At 40.7% G+C, this 23371-nt stretch overlaps 2 protein-coding genes and 1 long non-coding RNA gene across 3 annotated transcripts; 2 read left to right on the top strand and 1 right to left on the bottom strand.

Moving 5' to 3' along the window:
- Window positions 1–1685: 1685 nt before the first annotated feature.
- On the top strand, window positions 1686–6893 carry LOC116048423 (F-box only protein 40). The gene is made up of 3 exons (XM_031297543.2): window positions 1686–1724; window positions 2089–3966; window positions 5890–6893. Exons 2-3 carry the CDS (start codon window positions 2104–2106, stop codon window positions 6070–6072), a joined length of 2046 nt encoding a protein of 681 aa, XP_031153403.1. The 5' UTR covers window positions 1686–1724; window positions 2089–2103; the 3' UTR covers window positions 6073–6893.
- A 123-nt stretch (window positions 6894–7016) lies between these two features.
- ttc36 (tetratricopeptide repeat domain 36) lies at window positions 7017–9587 on the bottom strand. The gene is made up of 3 exons (XM_031297545.2): window positions 9365–9587; window positions 8963–9151; window positions 7017–7438 (listed from the first exon to the last, which is right to left on the bottom strand). The coding sequence occupies exons 1-3, from the start codon at window positions 9507–9509 to the stop codon at window positions 7170–7172; spliced, it is 603 nt and encodes a 200-aa protein (XP_031153405.1). The 5' UTR covers window positions 9510–9587; the 3' UTR covers window positions 7017–7169.
- Window positions 9588–19636: 10049 nt separating this feature from the next.
- LOC116048426 lies at window positions 19637–20866 on the top strand. The gene is made up of 3 exons (XR_004104627.1): window positions 19637–19756; window positions 20193–20331; window positions 20662–20866. It is a non-coding gene; the product is annotated as an uncharacterized LOC116048426 (long non-coding RNA).
- Window positions 20867–23371: the final 2505 nt, after the last annotated feature.

The following is a 23371-nucleotide window of genomic DNA, read 5'->3' as shown; positions in this document are numbered from 1 at the left end:
TAAATTTAACAGCAATTAATCTATTATTCCTACACCTGCTTTAAAGCACATTTACAACTTTTACTTAACTAAACTAACCTCAACAATAGACCTCTTCAGTATCAGCTGTGCTGCTGGTGTATAGCAACAACAAATTTTTATACCAAAGCCTCTCTGCCTCTCTCTCTCTCTCTCTCTCTCTCTCTCTCTCTCTCTCTCTCTCTCTCTTGATGAAATGTATGCTGATTGCAGAGCCTATAGAGGGCAAAGCAGCTGCCTCTGATAAGCTGTTCATTGTAATCTGTGCCAGGTGACCAAAAAAAGTAGCATAAAGACTTCCAGATTCAGAGTGTGGATCCAGCACATTTTACACGGGATAGAAAATGGGTTTCAGGAGGTGTTTGCAGGGTGATGTGGGGGAGTGAACAGGACGACAGTTCAGCCAGTCCTAATGTAAATGAGTGTAATCAAATAAAGGTAGTTAGACTGGATCAGTGCCCCATTATGTTGCACATCTGGAAGTGAATGAAAGAGATGGAATGAATGAAAAACAACACAGAAATAAAGGTGTTCACCTTTTTGTATACAATTTGTAGTTTGGAATCAGTGCCATACATTGTACAGTATTCAGATAATGAGCTACTGTATGTGTAAACTAGTGCTGTGGTAGAGCACCACTGACTGGAGTTTTGCTAAAAGAAGCAGCTATTTGTGCCTATTCCATATATGGCAAGGCAAGGCAGCTTTATTTGTATTTCACATTTCAGCAACAGGGCAATTCAAAGTGCTTTACATAAAACATTAAAGAGCAGTTAAAAATGAATAAAAAATTAAAAACAGATACAATACAAGAATACATTTTACAGTACAGTATGATACAAGGTGTTAAGAATGCATCAGTTTCCATGTTGAGTCAAAACATCACTTGATGAAGACATGTATCCCTCCAGCTAATTTAACTTAAAAACATACACATGGGTACTAAAACTGCTTCAATTTTCAGTTCAAACTAGGACATAGCAACTGCACAGGCTTGATATGAATTTAAATGAACCAACAGTTTCAAAACATCATGAAAAATACCTGTTTGGTAACCCCAAAGAATTAAACCAATCCATGTTGTTAATTCTGTCTGACAGCAGCAACAGCTGCTGGACACATGTTGCTTGACATTTTGAAAGTGTGTGACTGACATCTAGTGGAGGATATGGATCAGGACAAATAAGCATATAGTCCAATACTACACTGTTTAAATTTTTTTCAAAAACGTCAAAAGAATCACCTATAATTAATCATGCTGGTCCTTTAAACAAAAATGTGGCAATCAGAGAAACTTTTGTTTTAAAAGTATTACAAAAAGTGCTTTAGTTTTGTTTAATCAACTATTAGTTTTCAAATGTTGCTATCATTTTGATAGGATATGTAAACAGAAACATTAACTGTTAATGGGATATGAAAGGTTGACAGCACACGGACGCTGTTGCACACGTTAAGATGTTGACGTTTTTGAACATACGGTAGTTAAACTGTTGACAACATGGATAACCTGCTATTATCACCACCCTTTCACAATGAAGCAGAGGTGGAGGCTATAACTTGACCTTGCCTCTTAATGGCTGAGGGACAATGGTGCCCCGTCCCACTGGCCCGCCTGCCCCTCTGTTGTTTCTATTTATAAAGTCCAAACATAGAGGTTATTCAGGGGTGCCAGCAAACACAAGGTGACAGGCAGAGAGGACCAAAGGGTAAGACATTTGACTGCTATTGTTCCAGTTGTTCACTCTTTATTTACTTAGTCATTTGTGTTTTGTTGCGCTCAACATGTAATCTCTCTTTGTATGTTAATGACAATTTATTCTACTGTATATTTTTTAATTTAAATTTAAAATGAAATTAACCCATATTAATTATGCATTTGAATTCTGTATGTCCAAACACAACTCACCACCTTCTCTGTTCTAGATAAAACGTTTTTTTTTTTAAATTAGCCTTTTTTCATTTCCTCGAACAAAAAAACGTTTTCACCCGACGGCAACGATAGTAAAGCTTTTAATTCGCCACAATATGGACCTAGAAATGTCACCTTCTATGTGTTATTTCTCTCTTAAGGTGAAGAGCAGAAAGATGACTGTGGGCCATCATAAGCACTGTGAGCAGTGTCACAGTGTCCACTGTCAGGTTCCGGTGCAGATCTCAGTCTCATGCATTATCATCAAGTGTCGTAAAAACTGTGGCGCCACCTTCCATATGTGCAAGCAAGAGGAGCACCAGCTTCTCTGTCCCAATGAGATGGTCCCCTGCATCAATGTCAACTATGGCTGTCCTCTTACAATGCTGCGCCACAGGCTGGCCAAACATCTGGAGGTCTGTCCCGCCAGTGTGGTCTGCTGCTCTCAAGAGTGGAACCGCTGGCCTGTTTCAGAAACTGATCTCACCTTCTACAAAAATGTTTCACAAAGCCCTGAAACTAAAGTAAACCTTGATGTTGCTTTGGCTCTCAGGGACCAAGAGCTGCTGTTTCGATCCATCAAAATGAAGAACATTTTTCCTGAGTTAATGTTGGAGGATCCTGCCCTTCAGGATGCTTCTGCTGCAGTCAACAATCCTACAGAGGAAGCAACCTGTTCTTTAGATTGTGTTGAATTTACAGAAAATGGCTGCACAAGGATGGAGGAAAGAGAACTGAGCCAAGAGGATAGGGATACTTTGGCAAAGAGCAGAGACATGGATGGTATTCAGAACTACAGCTCCTGGGAGAAAATATTCAACAAGGAGATGGAGGGATGCAAGCAAACTGTCAAAAACCAGAATAAGAGGGAGGAAAAGGGAAAAGCAAAGGAAGAGCAAGAATCATCAAAATTTCATGGTGAGACAAGAAACTCACACCTGAGCCAAGAGAATGCTGCTGCCGCTCCAAGCATTGGTGGTGCAACGGGCCTTGCGCCATGGCAAGACGGGGTCCTTGAGAGGTTGAGCAAAGAATTCAACATTGGTGAATATAACATGTATTTGGTGCACAATGGGGCAATGTTGATTAACTTTGGCCAACTTGCTGCTTGCACCCCGAGAGAAAAGGATTTTGTTTATGGGAAGCTGGAGCCCATTGAAGTTCAAACTGTCCGCACATTTAATGTTCCTACCAGCTATCGAGCAAAGCAAAGTTATCTGAAGGACCCTTCACAAAAGGTCAAGACCAGTGCCAGTGTCGACACTGCAGATCTGGGTGTGTCAGTCGAGGATCTTCCGAAGTGTGACGAGGTTAGCGCCACACTCCTGCTCTCTCTGGAAAAGGAACTGAAGGGACATTTAATCTCAGAAAGTGTGGGGAGAGATGGTCTTTATGTAGATATAGGAACACAAACGTACAACTTTGCCTCTGCTCCGTTCGAAAGAGATGCATCGCTTGCTGATGTCATCGCAGACAAACCTCATGGGCTTCATATACATGTCGAAGCCGAATGTGTCACCAGAAGACACAACAGAATCAGTTCAGCCTTCAGCTACATGTGTGGCCACTTCTTTCGCCGTGATGAATGCCGCTCTCATTTCAGGAATGTGCACTCTGACATACAGGCCTCTCTCAGCGGCTGGTTCCAACAGCGCTGTCCCTTAGCATACCTCGGCTGTGCTTTCACCAAGACAAGGTTTCACCCTGCAGGTCATCAGGCTACAATCAAATATTGTCAAGATGTCAGCGCCTTTGTCCTCCAGCCAGAAGTGCCTTCACTGCTCTGTGAAGGAGGGAAAACCTCAAGCTCTCAGAGAAATGGTGCACATAATCTGGATCCCCTGAGCAGCCTGCCCCTGGAGATCCTTCAGTACATTGCTGCTTACCTTGACAGTTTCACATTATCTCAGCTGTCCCAAGCCTCCCGTCTGATGAGAGAAGTGTGTGTCGCATTGTTGCAGGAGAGAGGGATGGTCTCCCTCAAGTGGGAGAAAAAGACATATTCCCACGGGGGAAGTTCCTGGAAATGTCGAAAGAAAGCAAGTATCCTTAATATATATATATATATATATATATATATATATATATATATATATATATATATATATATATATATATGACTGAATCACTGGTAACTGAACTGCAGAGAATTATAATATTATATTTATTTGACTGATTGAGTGCTAACATTCCATCTTATATATTATTTTGATCACAACCTTGTGCACAGTGAAGGGAAAGTTTACTCAAGGCCAAACTTCTGTATCAGTTTACCTTTAGTGTCTGGCACCATTCTGTTTACTGTCATTGGAAAATGTCAGTCATTTGTACAGCATGACAGCTGCTGCATTGTAAACACTCTCCAGGCTCTCCGTAGTTCTTTCTAACAATATTACAAACTGAATCACAGCCATGTTGGCAACAGTTAATGGGTTCCTACTAAAACAGCCACCGGAGATTTGCTACGTTTTTCTGTGTCCTTATCAAACAGTTTATGTCCTTATCAAACAGCTTCCATTGGGGTCAGGCACCATGAGGAAGTGTTTGGGAAAAGAATATTTTGTTGTCCAAGCAAGTGTTTGGGAAAAGAATATATTGTTGTCCAATGGTCTAGAAACAAGACCTAAACTATAGTTTAGTTTAGTTTGTTGGTTGCAGTGTGCTGATTTTGTTCCACAGTATAAAATGTATTTTAAAAATCAACGGCAGCACTGTAGAAGGCACTTACATATACACACACACACACACACACACACACACACACACACACAATCATATATATATATATATATATATATATATGTAAATAATGTTTCTTTATTTGGTTGTTGACAGTAGAAAGATTCAGGAAAAAATACAGACTGAGGGGGATTCAACCCAGGGATGCTCTGTTTAGATTAGACCACTAAGCCATACCTTAGACCCCATTACTCAGTCTGCTTGGCGACAAGGATGCCTAGTGGTCTGAGCCTCGAGGACGCTCCCAGCTGCTCCAAATCCTGTCTGGAATTATGAGCGCTGTTACTGTATAACAATGACATTTTAAGCGATTCAGACTCCTGACCATTGAGCTATGGCTATTTAAATTCATCATCTTGCTGTAGTGTCCATCAAATGTGCAGGGTTACTTAAGGTAGATGAGGTCATTAACTAAACTACAAGAATTCGGCAACTAGGAAGGCATAGGAGAAAATAATAAACAAATTAAAATCTTTTGTCGGCTCATACAAATATTTTATGTATTACAACTTGGTGAAAATAGGATGAAAGAAAAATATGTAAAATGGCAGACAATTTGTTTAGGCAGGTGGTAACCTTTCAAGAGTTTTTTCACAGTGATTAACCAAAGCCTAAATGTAGAGTAGATTACCACATAGCACATAGTTATGCTAAACTAACTAACTAACTAACTTTGGGTGTTTGGCTAACTTTCCACCAATTCTTTTAAAAATCTGTTCAGTACTGTCATTTGTCAGATATCCCACTGACAAACAAACCTACATATGTGGTGATAAATATAACCTCTCTGCTGAAGGTAATAATGGATATGAATGCATACGTGTGTATTTTTATATTTACTCTCTCTGTACTGCAGTGATCATGAGACAAAGAGCGTGCCGATGATATCAGTGATGTAGAATGACATGAGGCCTCGCAGCCAGTAAACACAGTGCTACCATAACAAGTTAGAAGTGATCATTCATGGAAACAAGATGCTGATAAGACTTGGAAAGCAACAGCTGGGTATTTGCTCCTCAATGAAGGGCATCATTTGTATACATTTGTAATGGATGGATACAGTAATAACATTACGTCCTGATATATTATAAAAATACAATGCGATCTAGATTCCATGAATATTGAAAATAAATGTATCCTTGTGACCATTGCTGCAGTACAGTTGATAGATACTTGACAGAAGCCTCCTACACCAACTCCAGCTCTGTCTCTGTGTTTTACAGGTTTGGGAGTTCAGCACTCTGTTTTCTTCTGTGGACAAGTGGAGCTTCAGCAACACTCCTTCCATGTCAGATCACCTGAAAACCTGCTCCTTCTACGAGAGAGAGGAGCACACTGAGCCAGTGGCTTTAGCCTGCCTGGAAGAGGTCAGAGACAAACATGGAGAAGTAAAGTATAAAAGATAACGCTCGTAGTCCCAAAGCTCAGTGGGCGGACCACAACAAGAGCGATGCCTCGTTTACAATCACTCACATGCAAATGTATTCTCTGCATATACAGCTTATGTGTAGGAGGAACAAAAAGGGAATTCAGAGCCGCTGTGTGCTAAAGCCCTGCAGACATATACTATAGACTACATTTGAAGAATTCACGTGGGCATAAACTGCAATTTCTAAAGGTTTGATTTACTTTAACTAGTTTCTTGGAATGTCTCCTCAAAGTTGTAATGGGCAAAATGCTTAAAGATGGATCTATTTATGCAGTGTTTTTAAGAGTTTTTTTTAAAGATTATTTTTTTGGGGCTTTTCCACCTTTAATTTTTGACAGGACAGCTAGGTGAGAAAGGGGAGAGAGAGGGGGAAGACAGGAAATTGTCACAGGTCGGATTCGAACCCTGGACCTCTGTGTTTTTAAGAGTTGATTGAAACTTAAATAATCCCTGTATTTGTATGGTGTTTAAGAGGGTTTCTCATTTTCTGGGATATCAGATCATTTGTCTTTGTTTGGCATACTAAGCTGACTAGTTTTTTTTGTATCCATCTTATTTCATTCTTGTGGTGAAAGACAATTTTTAAAGAAACTAGGGCAGCAGATGTTGGTGTTGTTGACTGTTTTCAACATGACAAGACTGACATCTACTGGGGAGGAGCTGAAGTACCTCATCTGTGTGGAGTCATGACATATCTCTCACACAGACACAGACACAGACACAGACACACACACACACACACACACACACACAAACTAAAACAAGTTTGGTATTTGAATGCTGAGCACAATATCACATGTCCTATGTGTCATATTTGATAAGGCACAGCAGCATGTTACTGATGATGACAACTTTGTTTCTAATTTAGACTTCTAGGTCTTTAAAATAATGTATGTGTGTGTACTGTATAATAAATCTGACTTGCACTTGGCCTCATTTATTTGACAGCATCATAGTCATAGGAATAAAAAGGACCTTAAAAGCTAAACATGTTTTTATCAACCACAGACTTTACATAACAGAAAGGGTGTAGTAAGGCTTAGAGTTAGGTAAGTAACAAGTAGACCCCATTAACTACAGCATCTCAGACACTTCAGGGTTTCGTAGTTTGTTGATCACCTCCGATAGCATTTTGTTGCACAGGGCTGCATACGGATTGAGAGCCACAGCCTGTTGTCGAGCAAATTCACTTCCAAGAGCAGCTGCTTTCTCAAAATCTGCTCTAGCTTCATCACCCTGGCATGCTAATCTACGTAAAAGGCCTCTTTGCACCAGCGCTTGGCAGGCAGTTCGTCCAGTGCCGCCGCTCAGCGAGATGGCTCGGTCCAAGTCCCCCATGGCTCCTGAAAGGAGAGAAGAGCACTGTGAGGCATACACATGTCTTGAAAGTTATGAAGGATATATTTATTCATAATTCAAATTGAAAGTCCAAAGAGAAAACAAAGTGAGATCAAATTAAAAATATTATTACTTTACTACGCTACTACTTTAATTTTATCTCGCTTTGTTTTCTCTTTGGACTTTCAATTTGAATTATGAATAAATATATCCTCCATAGAAAGTTTCCAATTCGTAACGTGTTACAGGCTACTCAAGCTGGGTCTCTGCAATATTTTGAAATATACAGTATCTTACATAGAGAGTAATAGTTGTAGCTAAAATTTCTTTGAATTACTTTGGCCCCAAGTATTGTAGAATTACAGTCAAATACAAAAAAAGTATTTACAGTAATTATCATACTAATATTATCATACTAAATTGACAAATTGTTAAACAATGGCATTTTCAGATGAATGTAGTACTACAGTAATATTTTGCTATTCTTTAATACAGCAGTGATTCAGCCAATGTGCAGTTCATTTCACGTTCTGAAAATTATTTTAATTAGAAGTGTAGGTGTTTTGTTCAGAATATTCAGAAGATCTTGTTAGCATGAACAACAACTGGCACCAGGATACACACTAATTGAAAAGCACCTCCTTTAGATAGAATCTCCAATTTTAGAATCAAACGATGCACGTAAAAGGATTACAGTATCGAGTACATGGTGTTATTGACAAAGTGATCATTTGCGAGTGAGTTTAAAAACACCACAGCTGTACTCACATGTGCCAAAGATGTTTGATATAGAGCTGCAAATAGTAATCAATTACTTGACAACTATTAAATTATTCTGCAACTATTTTGATAAACAATGATTGGTTTCAGTCATAAAACTACAACATTTCTGATTCCAGCTCCTTAAATGTGAATATTTTCTAGTTTCTTTACTCCTCTGTGGCAGTAAACTGAATATCTTTGAGTTGTGGATATTTGAGGACGTCATCTAGGGCTTTGGGAAACACTGATCCACATTTTTCACCATTTTCTGACATTTTATAGAGCAAACAACTAATGGATTAATCCATGAACTAACCAACAGATTAATCTATAATGACAATAATCGTTGGTTGCAGCCCTAGTTAATAACCTTATGAATAAAAATGACAAGGGTTATAACAAAAGCATTGGCTATAACTTATTACATTTGTCAATTTTGTAAAGACAATGTTGCTAATGCACTGAATGTACAAAATACAAGGGACACAAGGAATCCCTTTAGACGATTCAGATATGACTTGAGCAAAATCCCTGTAATTCTGTACATTCAATATGTAATTCTATACAACCATGCTCTCCTGTGACAGACAGCACACACAACAAACCTAACACGACAAACTCAGAGCCTCTACAGTAACACTGTTGACAAAGCATCAGATAGACAAAGCTCTGATATGATGTCATGCTGGCCTGAGACTCAACCGTCTCATATGTTGGCACACGGCGGCGTATATGGAAAGGGTTATTATTGAATCTGTGGCATGTACCTGCTGTGTTCCCCTGCAGCCGCAGGGCCTGTGCCCGGTTGTTATAGGCTGAGGCTCGCTGAGGCAGGATCTGGATTGCCTGGCTAAACAGTTGAAGTGCAGCTTGCAAATCCCCAGCCTCTGCTGCCGAGACACCCCGCATCTCCAACTCTTTCACTCGCTTCAGCAACTCTGTCTCAAAGCCACTGTCTGGCAGGGGGAGATAAATAGATTGAAAAAGCACTCAAACTCAATTGACAGGTACTGTGGCCAGGAAAATGTCACCCAGTACTCAATTTGGATTAAATTGTCATGTTTTTTTAGTCCTGGAATGGAATGTGTAAATAATTTTGATATGCTATGAAATGTAAAAAGCTGTGATATAATATGTAGAGACACATCAAGTCAGAAGCTCATGCTCACCATCATCAGTTAATTCCTCTTCTTGGTTCAGACCAGGGATGTCTCCAAAGGGGGTAGTGGGGTGGAATATAGCCTGGAGTACAGCTCTGTCATGTGCTGAGGCCATCTTATGGTTTTCTGTAAAGAAAGCAAAGACAGAAGGCATGACAAATAAATTACAGCTGGGTGGAGAATTCTTCTTACCCTTACTTCAGCCATTTCCACCAGCCAATCAAAGAAGGGGGCGGAAGCGGAGGTGGACTTTGAGATTTGCCTGCACTTAGCACATCTGTATTTGGTTAAGTCGAAAAATGCAGGCCAACACGCTGCAGAGCTGCTGGTATAACAGAAAAAGCCTACCATTTTCCAGAAATATACTATCTCATGATTCGACTTATTGTAAAGTGATGAAAACATTTTAGCCTCATAAGAATTGTAGTTAAACAAATACTTTGTTTAAAAATGAGATGCTCAGATTTTCCTGTGCAGTAGATATCCATTTAGCAGAAAATATGGAGAGAAAACTTTCAGTTTATCAGAAACAAGTAAACACAAGTAAACATTTATGTGAAAACCAGTGACTGTAGGTTAAACAAGCAACTCTCTAAGAGTGTGTAAGCCAGGACAAAGAAATATCTGGCTGATTTGATGTTACAATGTGATGAAGTTACACAATTGGTGCATCAAATGTTGGGAGTTTCCTCATTGGCTGTTGCCTGTTTTTTTTCCAGATCCTGTCACCTAATGGATGAAATAGAGATTTTGACTTGAAGTGTTTTCTGTATTCTGTTTAGAAAACATTGTTTAGTTGTTTATGACCATCTAGAGCTAGTGTTTAAAAGTAAAGTAGTCTCAGAATTGACTATTTACTCTATAAATGTAATTAAAAGTATGGTAGCTCATTCCGTCAGGTAGGAAATTTCTATCAGAATGCATTACTTTATCCATAAATGTAGGTAAAATTAGGGTAGCTAATTATGACGGGTAGGAAATATCTATCAGAATGGACTACTTCCTAATAAATGTGGTTAAAGTAGGGTAGTTCATTATGACAGGTAGGAAATATCAATTAGAATGGACTACTTCCTCTATGAATGTAGTTAAACGTAGTGTAACTCATTCTGTCAGGTGCAAAATATATATCAGAATGCACAACTTCCTCTATAAATGTAGTTTAAGATAGAGTAGCTCCTTCTCTCAGGTGGGGAATTTCCATCAGAATGGACTACTTCCTCTATAAATGTAGTTAAATGTAGAGTAGCTCCTTCTGTCAAGGTAGGAAATTGGATTACTTCGGAGAGGTGACTTGACCAGCAGCCGCGATGGATGCAGAAAACTAGAGCTCCCTACCCACCTCCGCATTTCATTGAAAAACCAGGTCTATTCCTTTTTCTTCAACGCCAAATAGTTTTATCTGTTATCACAGTGACTCAGTGAAACGCCTGCAAGCGTAAAAAAACAGGTCTCGTTGTCATCTAAACTATCTACTCGGACAGAGAAATTTGCTAGCATTGCAGCGGCTAACAGAGTGGTGCCTAACATAGCAACTGATGCTAGCGCAGTCTCGAACATGGAGGACTTGATCGCTCAGGTCTTGGAAAAGCAACGAAGTGTGCTCAAATCAGTGATCTATAACGCAGTGAAGAGAGATAAATGCTGAGGACACTATATGTAAGTTTTGGAGCCAAGCTTTAAAGGGACACTTAACCAGACTCAAAGTACATGATAAATACTGGCTGGTCAGTTTACAGTCTGTTTGTTAACATTTAGCCAGACTGAAAGAACATGATGGATGCTGTCTGTTCAGCTTATACTCTGTTTGTTACTCCAACTAGATTAGTGTGTTTTTGACATAGCTTATTTCAGAATTTGATAGTTGGTTGAGACCTAGTTCTAGGGTTTTTGCAACACCGGTCATATTTAGCAGAAGAAGTTTATCAGACCTGTTTCAACGTACCTGTGACTTTAAACAGTTGGGGCAATTATGGGTTGGAGTTTACGCGCGTTGCGTTTGATGTGGCCACGTATCTTACAGATAAGGGAGGGGGTCTGCGGTCTCAGAGGGTTAGGGGATTCATTTTATTTTTTATGTTTTTACCACACCTTGCTCAGATCTAACAGCTCACCTTTTGGCACAAATTTATCATTGAATTCCGGTAGGGTACAGAAGACATATATGTGTGTATATTTTGAAGATGGCTGAACTTTCAAGCCTTTCAGTTAACACATTAGGGACAAACTAAATTCCTGGACTACTTAAGAAAAAAGAATATAGATGTAGCACTTATACAAGAGTCACATTTACGTAAAAGAGATGTAAATCGCCTACAAAATAAATACTACAAGATTGCTGCTTCATCTAGTGACGACACCAAAACCAAGGGCTGCATTGTGTTATTGTCGCGAAAATGCCCACTCACCGTAGATAAAAGTAGTAAAGATCTATCAGGCAGGATATCTTATATATGCACCACAATAAGGGGTAGGAAAATAGCCTTTGTTTTGGTATATGCACTGTCTACATATGACGTAATTTAATAATTCCCTTCTCCAGAACACAGCTTTTGATGCAGAGTTTAGTTTATGTTTATAGCAATCAATACTGACTCAGTCTCGGACCCGGCATTCATTTGGCAAGCAACTAAAGGATTTATTAGAGATTTCACATCTTCCTTTCCGGTCAATTTGAAGAGAAAAAGAGAAGGTGAGTTGGAAGAACATTAATCTCTGGAGCAGTCTCTAAAGACGTGCTTTTCTAAATCTACACATATTCTTTCAGTCACAAGTCGAGCAGCGCTAAATGATTTGCTAAGAAGAAGAGTTGAATTCATAATGCACAGAGTGAGGCAAAATTATCATTTCAGTGGTTGCAAACCAAGCAAATTGCTGGCTCTGAAATTAAAACAAAGCGAGTCCAGAGCTAATATCAACAGCATCCGCACAGACTGAGGTATCGCAACAAATCCTAAAGATATCAACGCCACTTTCCAATCCTTTTATTCAAAGTTGTATGAGTCCTCCTGCAATCCAGATCCAACACAGTGTCAGGAGTTCCTAAATGAGCTAAATCTGCCTCTTCTTGACCCAGAGGAGCCAGAAGAACTGGGTCAACCTATAACGTTAGAGGAACTTAAATCAGCATTAAAAACAGTTAAAAAAGGGAAAATGCCGGGGTTGGATGGAATTCCATCAGAACTTCTTCTATAGTACTTTGACATATTAGGACCTATTCAGTTTACAGAAACATCTTCTGATGCACAACCTTGGACACATCATCAGTGTTGTTTCCAGGAGTTACTGGATGTTTCGGGTCTTGCAACAGACACCCTCATCCTGGCAACCCGACCAAGGCTGATCAGACCCCGGCCTGTGTCCAAGTGGCATTCTACTGCTCCCACTGCTCTCCCCTCTTTAACCAGAGCCATCTGGATGCTTTTTATGCTGCCTCCACGTTGTTGCCTATGGTTCTTCTTCGGTTAGCACCTGATATACTTATTGCTCAACAGGAAGTTGGAGAGCCTCTTGGCCACGATGCTGAAGAAGATTTTACTCTCCACACTGAGCAAGGAGATGACCCGAAACTGGTCGATGTTCTCAGACTTCTCCTCTTTTGGTATGCACACTCCCTCAGCATACCTCCAAGGCTGGGCGATCTTCCCTCTCCTTCAGATCACCTTAAGGGCCCTCCAAAGCCGATGTAGTAGCTTTGGGCAGTTCTTATACACCTTGTAGGGCACTCCACTTGGGCCTGGTGCTGAGCTCGATATTGCTCTCCTCACCACTTCCTTCACTTCCCTTAGGCTGGGCTCCTTCAGGTTGAAGTCTGATGAAGGCTCTGGTGTGTTATCAGCGCATCGCATGGACCCAGCAGTTGTTCTCTGCTGGAGTCACTATACTATATATATATATATATATACTTTGAGGTGGTCGTTTATGGCATCCTTGGAGCAGGTGTGGCGGCCAGCACTCTTTTGGCCAAGGAGCTGCTTAGTCAACTTGAATGGATTGGCCAAGAATGCTGCCCTCTTCCTGGCTCTCTCCTTCCGCCTCCTTCTGTGGACCTCTGCCCTCCATAAGGTCAAGAATTGTTTCCTTAGGATTGCTCTCAGGTCCGCTAGGCCGGCTCTTTTGACTTGTATTGCCTCCTTAGCAGCCTGAGTTCTTCCCTGAGGCACTGGTTTTCCTTACTCTGTGGCTTAGAGTATATGCCGATGGAGCAGGCTTGGGTGCCTCAGTTCCAAATCGCTCAGCTGCGATGTTCACTATGAGGGTGGTCATCGTTCTCAGTCTGTGGTCCACGTCCCCCTTGGCTGTCACTTCCAGGATCTGGCTTACATCATCATCAAATTGTTGCCACTCTTGGAGGATTTGGGCCACTGGATCCTTGGTCAGACCGAAGGGGCACGGCCAGTTGTTATGGCTGCAGCTCGCTGGCTTTGGAGGCCCTGTGGGTTTTCAGGAGATGCTGTCTCTTGGGTTATGGTGGCAGGTGAGCTGCTGGCAGCAGGTGTTGGCGACACTAGGAGGCTCCAGGCACTGTGGGTTGCCTCCGGGCCTGGCTCCTCCTGCGTCTTACCAGAAGTCACTTCTGTGCGTTGTGTCGTCGTTGCTGCTGTCAAGCATCTCATTCTGCCTTGATAGATTTTTAAACCCCTCTCATTCTTGCAAATCCTGTCCCAGATGCACTGTATTGTCGATGTCGTTATTCCATTGTCCTGTGTCATTGTCCTTGAGTCCGTCCTGTTGGGGTGCTCATCCCCCCCCCTCTCGGGTACCCCTGGGGGTAACTTTCTTTTGTAGGTTTTGTAGCTTGCTTTTGGGTTCTTCCTTATGGAAGAAGTGGTTTGGGCTGCCAACCCTCTCCACCCCGGGTTGCCGTCTCTCCGGCCGTCATCTGTCTCTCCAGATGTCACCACCCTCTTCGTGGTTGTCACTACATTTTCCAAGCGTTAACCTCAGCCATAGAGATGGGTACTTTTCACCAACAACCAACACTGCACTAATTTCTGTTATACCCAAAAAGGGCAAAGATCTTACGGAGTCCTCAAATTACAGACCCATCAGCCTCATTGGGACTGATATTAAGCTCTATTCCAAAGTCTTGGCACTCCGCTTAGAATGCTTTATTGAGAAGCTAGTCCACCCCGACCAATCAGGCTTTATACCAAGGCGTCACACTGCAGACGATGTATGCAGATTATTTCATGTAATAAAAGAAGACAGAAACCTTCCAACAACGGCAGCAGTTTTATCAGTGGACGCGGAAAAGGCTTTTGACCGCCTAGAGTGGAACTACTTGTGGCAAGTAATGGAGAGGGTTGGTTTGGGGGCCATATTCATTGACATGGTGCGTACTTTATATGTGAATCCCATGGCCATAGTCTCAACCAATGGCTTGCATTCTCAGCCATTTCCCATCGAACGGGGCTCTCGACAGGGATGCCCGCTCTCCCCCATGCTATTTGCGATCTCTCTTGAACCGTTAGCCCAGGCTATAAGGCAAAATAAAATATGTAATGTCCAGATTAAATCCAAAAATTCTTAAGATCTTCAACGAATTTGGCTCAATCTCCGGCTATAAAATCAATTGGAATAAATCTAATCTTCTTTTATTGAACAACAGACATGTGACATCAGCCATTAGTGTTACAATACCAACCCAAAGCAAAATTACATATTTGGGCATCATCATACATGCATCGCTACAGCGAGTTGTCCAGGACAACTATGAAACTATATTTAGTAATGTTCAAAGGGATCTGGCCAATTGGTCTGCGCTGCCGGCATCACTACGATCCAGGATTGCTGTTGTTAAAATGAACGTGAATTTCTTAAGTACAATGATCCCTTTACCCCCACCAATAAATTTCTGGAAGAAGCTTGATACTTTAATTCAGCAGTGTATTTGGAATAATAAACAACCTAGGCTAAAATACTCTACCCTGCAACGTACCACAAACACGGGAGGCTTGGCCCTCCCCAACCTTAAAATGTATCACAGAGCCTTTCAGCTACGGGCCCTCAGAGTGTGGATGGACCCTTCATCTACAGTTCCATGGAGAGAAATAGAGGAAAACCTCACTGGAAGTCTACGACTGCAAGACCTTGCCTTTGCAGGTGTGTGTCCAAAAAAGTGTATGCTAGCCTATGGCCCTATTATCACCAACACATTGACCAACTTTAAACAGGTGGAGGAGCAACTACGCTACACCAATAAGTGGCATTTGAATACCCCAATATGGCACAATGCACACTTAATGTCTTGTAACAAACCCTTTGTTTGTAAGCAGTGGAGGTATTTATACTTTAGACCAGCTATTCAATGAGAAAGGTATGTTGAGTTTTGAAGACCTGAGAGCTAGTTCTGAGGTCCCCAGGACATCCTTCTACTTTTATCTGCGCTTAAGATCAGCCCTAAAATGTTATGGAGTACGATTGGGTCTTGAGACGCACCTAGTCATTAAATGGTTTGTTGATCCTGTGAGAGGATTAGTGCCCAAGATTTATGCTAAACTGATGCAAGTATCTATAGGAGAACTCCCAATAGTAAAGAAATGGGAACGAGAGCTGAGCCCTGAGGGGAACGCAATTAATGGGCTCTGTGCACAGCGTCATGACCATAGATATATATAAAGGCTAGATGTCTCATCCGCGCTGCTGGCCAATGGAGGTCGACATCCGCACCTGGCGGCCATCTTGCCACAGTCAGCTCGCTCACTCGTAACATTGTGTTTTAATGGTGCATGTACTTTTTAAATAACCATAACTTGCTCAATTTTCTACCGATTTTCAAACAGTTTGGTTTGTTATAAACGTCAGAGATGTAGTTATGACACTGCATACTTATGAATAATTATAACCATGGATTTCCATATGAAAATAACATTAAACAGAAAAGATAGGTGCAATGAATATACACAAGCACAAGGTATTTATGTTAAATCAATATATATCCTACTAAAACTCAGTGTACAGAATGGCAACATGATATATATATTTATATTTATATATATATATCTATCTATATATATAGATATATATATACACACTTTTATAATATGTATTTAAGTAATATAATAAAATAATTTGAATTATTACATGTTTATTTTAAACAAGTTTAAACTATTATAAAAGTGACATTTATTTGCAATAAAAAATAGGTACAATATTTCCCTTTACAAATATACATAAAGAAATGCTGCATGTTGAAATCCCCACCCTGTAGAGAGAACTACACTACTGTGGAGGTATACACATGGAGGATAGAGATTAAAATAAAAAAAATAAAAATTCAACTCAATTCATTCATTCAATTTTATTTGTATAGCGCCAATTCATAAAAAAAGTTATCTCAGGACACTTTTCAAATAGAGCAGGTCTAGACCGAACTCCTTATAACATTATTTACAGAGACTCAACAGTACCACCATGAGCAAGACCTTGGAGACAAGGGCAAGGAAAAACTGCCTGTTAAGAGGCAGAAACCTAGGACAGACCCTTCGGCTCTAGGTGGGTGGTCGTCTGACTCGACCAGTTGGGGGTTGAGAGAGAGAGAGAGAGAGAGAGAGACAGACAGACAGGTGCACAGCAACAACAGTATTGGCAATGGCAGTCAAGCAGGACCATGGCAGGAGGCTCCACTAGGATCCATGAGAACCTGCGAAACGAGAAAGCACAAGAACTCCGGGGAAGAAGTGAAGTTAGTAACATGCATTAATGGGACATGAATGAGTGCAGAAAGAGAGAGAGAGGAAGAGACAGTGCACCATGGGAAATCCCCCGATAGTCTAGGCCTATAGCAGCATAACTAAGGGATGGTTCAGGACTCACCTGATCCAGCCCTAACTATAAGCTTTATCAAAGAGGAACGTCTTAAGCCTACTCTCAAATGTGGAGAGGGTGTCTCCCTCCCGAACCAGGAGAGGAGCTTGGTAACTGAAGGCTCTGGCTCCTGTTCTACTTTTAGAGACTATAGGAACCACAAGTAGCCCTGCATTCAGAGAACGTAGTGTTCTAAAGAGGTAATAGGGTACTATGAGCTCTTTAAGATATGAAGGGGCCTGACCATGAAGAGCTTTATAGGTGAGGAGGAGGATTTTATATAGACAGCAGCTCTGCTTGCTGGTCCCAACTCTGGGTTGGCTCTTTTGATTGAAAAGGTTGCCTACCCCTGGGTGTAGTTTCAATGTCCACACATGTTTATTCATTCAAGTATATGAGTGACAGAGCAAGTGAGATAGCCAGTAGTTCTCAAACTTTTTACACAGAGTACCACCTCAAATAATATTGGGCTCTTAGACTACTAACACCATCATAGACCTTTCTGGGTACCACCAAGATAAAGGATTTAATATAATAAGCCATATGATGCTCTCATTTGTTTGATATTCCACATGCAAATACTCACAACATCAGGTTGAGGTGCATCCTGAGACAAGTCCATTGGCAGGTTGTTTTCCGCTCTTCTAGAGGTGGTTGTGCTTCTTGTTGCTACCAGCTAAAATAAACGTAAGTAAAGAAGTTTTGAGTGTCTAAAATGTGCTGTAATAAACAACATTATATAACTTGCAGTAACAAAAACTAAAGTGACATTTAATCACATATTGATATATCAATCTTATACACCTTGAATTATTGTTGGTCAATGATACACATACCCTTTAAAGATGAGCTGGAAAGTTGAAAATGGTTGGCACAACACCATTTTTAAGCCGGACATTCTGCCCCGTTCTGTCAAAGTCCTCACTCCTGAAGTGCTCACTGCAGAGCAGTGTCCTGTCAGAGGCAACAAAACTGTCCCTTCTTAGAGCAAGTTCCCACTGCCTCCTCATCTCTCCGGTTTTGGGAAACCTTAAAAACGTGAGAAACGTACCCAGATATATAAATTATTGTCAACATTTCCAACCCTTTTTTCCTTCTTTCAACATTAACGGTAAGGACAAAAATACACACCTAAATGATCATATGTTTGGGGTAATTGTATGTATGCATGTGTGCATGTATGCATCATGTATGCTTATGTACTTTAGAATAAGACAACCACACTAAACTAGTTATAAAAAGGTGTCCAAAAGAAACGTTAAGCGATTGTGTAAACAAACTTCTAAAAAGCCTTGGGTCAAGAACAATCTTGTAATACTATTATGTCATAGCTATGCTAAACTGTAACGTTAGCTGCTACTAGGTCTCACTCAAAGCTTCTTGTTATTAGCCAGCTAGGCTAATAACTACAACCACACTCACAGCTTCTTGTTATTAGCCAGCTAATAACTACAACCACATCCACAAAGACTGTAATTTAGACAAAAGATTAGTCATCATAAAATCGTTATTGGTGTCAGTAAAACCTATATAATTGAACAGCTCGATTGTGGTCTCAGCCTTGATAACTTGCGCAAGTAGTAGTGATACACAATGCTGCACGATTAAGTTGTTTTTCGAAAAGAAAAGCTGCAATTTCAACATGTTCAAGCATCCAGAATTATAGCCACGTTAATAACGTTTGTAAATCCGTCAAGATTTCAGCGAGATAAGAGTATTTGTGTTCGTGCAGATCACTCACCTTACATCAGGTACCACAGAGCCCGCAAGAAAGCTTGCCTGTGACAAGATGGCTGCCGGTGATGACGTTAGAGACTCCACCGTAAGACATCTAGCCTTTATATATATCTATGGTCATGACGACCGTTCGAATTTGACAGGAAATCGGCACTTCCACTTCCGGCGAAACATCACTCGGCAACAATGGCCGCTGTTGTTTTTAGCCGATGGTCTGTCTATTTTTAGCCTATCCGGTCTGCCTCCTACTTATATAGCAAGCGTCTGTTCCTGTCATCGCCAAAACATGAGTGCTAAATTTCTTAAAATTGTAAACGGCTCAAAGGAACACTGCTGCGTACCACTTTGTTCGGCCTCAGGCCGTTATAACAGTACGCTTAGTTTCCACTGTTTCCCCAAAAACGCAAGTCTTCAGGCTAAGTGGATTCATAAAGTGCGAAGGACGGGGTTTACCGTAACCCAGCACACCAAGGTTTGCAGTCAGCACTTTAAGCCCCACGAGATTGTGATATCCAAGAAAGGAAGGCGTGCTTTGGTAGTAGGTGCTGTCCCTTCGTTGTTCGAGTGGAACAATTATTCAACCAAGGAACGACCCGGTGTTTGGTAGCGACGGGCAAGACCACCAAGTCCAGAGCCTGATGTCCTTGAACCAGCGGCAGCGGAGCCTGTCACCATCCCTATGGTCATGGACCATGACTATGAAGCATCTCCTACTGTGTGCGTGGGTAGGCAACATTACGAGCAACTAAAACAAGAAATCGATGCACTTCGAGAGCAACTGAAAACATGCCATCTGTCCAAATTTGGACTGCAGCGGTTTGCCTCTTCTCCAGAAGACATACGATTTTACACCAGGTAAGACAGCTATCTATAGCGTTCAGCAATTGTCAAAGTTGAACCGGCTTTGATGCCACATATGTTTGTGTAAAACATGTAAAGTACACAGTTACAGAACTTAATCTATATAGGCTACAGGAGGTTAGGCTACTATAGCACATTTGTCACACAGTGTAACTGGTGAAAATTAATTCCTTAATTAGATTAACTAACTTCCAAATCCTATTAAAACCTCACAACTCTGTAGGCTTACACTCTCCTCTCAAGTCAATCGATTTGTGCTACTAAACGCTATGTATGTTGTTAAGCTGTATGTATGTTACGCTAGTATGCTACGCTACTAAATAGACTTTCTGATTCAGTGTATTGTTGTTAACCCAAAACACTACCATTTTTGTTATTTTAATTTAATTACAGTCTAAGTAACCTTACTCTAATTGCCATACCCTATTAGGTTCCCATCCTACACGCACCTGATGGCGTTTTGGAGCCTGATTGAGTCTGCAACATCAAAAATGATCAGAGTGACCAGCAGAGCCAGGAAAGCATGCGACATTAGCACAGTCACTGAGAGCCCTATGACCAGACCAACTGTAAGTATACCTACCCCGCCATCACATGTACATACAGTGGTGCTCATAAGTTTATGAACCCATGCTAAAATTGACTAAAAAGAGGAATAGACAAAAAAATCATCTTTTGGAAATTGATCTTAATGCCTTAATTCATTTTTTTATTCATTCACAAAGAAAATTGGTGTCCTTAAAGGTTGGATTTTTCCCAAAAAATGTAATTTGGACATTTTTTTGTATTCCTCTTTTTAGTCAACTTTAGCATTGGTTCATAAACTTATGAGCACCACTGTACACAAGCACACTGAAGTTTAATCTGAACTAAATCCTTGCACTTTTCTCACCCACTAGAAACTGCTGCCAATAGATGAGCTGTTCCTTTTCTTGACTTACCTGTCAACTGGCTGTACCCAAAGGGAACTGTCTCATCGCTTCAACATCCACAGAACAACAGTAGGCCGTATCATAGTCACTTGGGCCAACTTTCTGTACTCCCTGTTGGGCTCGATCTGTTTTTGGATGTCCCCTGCAGCTGTGAAGACCTGTCTACCTCCTGAGTTTGGCAGATACAGCAACACCCAAGTAATCGTTGACTGCACCGAACTTAGATGTCAGACACCCTCTTCCCTTCTGCTGCAGAGTGAGGTTTTCTCAACCTACAAGTCACACTGCACCTTCAAGGCCATGGTAGGAATGTCCCCTCACGGAGCCCTTACATTTGTATCTACCCTCTTTGAGGGCTCCATGAGCGACAAGGAAGTGTTTCGCCAGTCAGGAATTACATCCCTTTTAACCCCCGAGATGGCCATTATGGTTGACAAAGGATTCCTGGTGGATGACCTGGTACCTGGGACTGTTTATCGTCCAGCTTTTGTCACTCAGAGGGCCCAGATGCCAGAGGAGGATGTCCTACAGACCCAATCCATAGCTCGGCTGAGGGTGCATGTAGAAAGGATGATTAGAAGAGTCAAAGAGAACAAACTGTTCGACACCACCATCCCCCTGTCCATAACCGGGAGCATTAATCAAATATTTACAGTAGCCTGTCTTCTCTCAAATTTCCAAAATGGACCCCTAGTGAAGACATTGAAATGTTTTTTACAAAAACTGATTTCAGACTGCTCTATTTTTAGTTGTGCTTGGCTAAATGAAATGACAACTGGATACGTTTGATAGCAAGGAAACTACATTTCCAGCTGTACTTGTGTACATGTCGGGTTGTCAGAGGAATCACTAAACTCAGGTAACGTTATGTAATTCATGGTTACGCCGCTGTATCACACTGTATAATTGTAAGCACTGTGCAATACCTAATATCATCACAAACCTGTATAACTACTACAGGTCACTTTTTCAAAAATAATTGGCAACCCAAAACTTGTATTATTGTTAACTTACAGTAATATATTGTGAACTTACAGGTTTCTTTAATAAATTTGACATTCATGATTTTATATGGTTATCTGTTTTCAATATAGAGTTAATAACTTGTTTTAAAGAAGACTCACTTGTTCAGGCTAGCTTTTGGGTAGCCTGTGTCTTTTATTTATTGATAATTGTATCTGTTGTATTTGTATTTTATTCTATTGACTATTTTTACCATGTTTTTATTGTCTATGCATATTGTAAAGCACTTTGTGACCTTGTCTGTGAAAAGCGCTGTATAAATAACATTTACTTACTTACTTTTACTTCATTAAAATGACAAGAAAATAATTAATTGCTGGTATTTATTGTATGTATTTACATGCATTTTGGACTGGTGGTTATGGGTTTACAGAATTATTCATCACAGAACGTTTTTAATGTATTACAGTTTTTTTTACATTTACAATTACAGGATATTTGTAGATATCTTCAGTTAAAGAGCTGGATCACAGATAACTTTGATCTAAACTATAATAGGACAACAGAACCCTCAGCTACTCAGAAGCTATTCCTAAACTCAGGAGAAAACAAAATTAATAGGGAAAGTGTACAAACACCTTATAGACGCACAGGCAGATAATTATTCTCTCCAAAAAATAAAAGTTGGAACAAAGAACTTCAAATAAATAACTCTGATATAATCTGGAAAGATTGCCTAAATATAACCAACACCATTACCACCAATGAGAATCTGCGTCTCATAAAATATAAGCTCATGACAAAGACACTAAATCAAAAATAAATACATTTGACGCCTCTATCTCCCCTGTTTGTGTAAAATGTGGCACACACAAGGAGACAATAATACAAAAACATCACAGGGTTGAGGATGCTGGGAAATGTCAAGTGAAACCCCATCCCATCTTCTGTTTCTATGCGACCCACATCCGTTCTTATAATACATCCATGCCCAGATCCCCTGTGCCGCGTAACGTCATATGGACTTATACATTTACAAAACTACATTTTCAAAACTACATTTTTTGTATGGGACAGACACTTTACATGCATTTTGCCATGTAAACATAGAAATAGAAGCGGTCAATTTTTTCTCTGATGACTTTGCATACATCATTGTCCCTGTAAATCCGCTGAATCAGCAGGTCGTCTTCAGCCGAAATGACAAAATCACACCATGTCAAACCGGTGATGAGCATCTGACCCTGTACCTGCCAGTAATATGCATGTGATTTCTTTAGTTCCAAATTGCCAGATTTCATTTTAAGGTAAGTACAGTCTACATAACTTTTTAGGTTGGGGCATTTCATTTCTATAAGGCCAAACTGAACGGACTCTGAAGGATCAAAAACAAGTCCGTCTGGAGACGCCCCCAACCAGGGAGCATCAGGGTGGATTACAAATCCACAGGGGTAGTGATTGACGCGTTTCGTTTGGCAGTATTCCCAAATTGCATCAGCCTCAAGCTCCAGCCCTCTCCGCATTGCTGCTGTCTGACGAGTTCCTTGCAGAATTCTGTGAACAAGTCCATCTTCAGATTTTTCACTAACATGACACACCTCCCTAAAATGAGAGGCAGTCACTCTGGGCCTTCTCAGCTGGTGCCACTCCGTGCAGCTACTCTGCTCTCTTGTAGCAGACTCGTACTTGTGTGCCATGTCCCAGCTGACCTGTA

Source organism: Sander lucioperca, chromosome 5, assembly GCF_008315115.2.
Source record: "Sander lucioperca isolate FBNREF2018 chromosome 5, SLUC_FBN_1.2, whole genome shotgun sequence".
Taxonomy (NCBI): domain Eukaryota; kingdom Metazoa; phylum Chordata; class Actinopteri; order Perciformes; family Percidae; genus Sander; species Sander lucioperca.
Note: the sequence above shows the minus strand (reverse complement) of the source record. Positions and strands in the feature narration are given on the sequence as shown.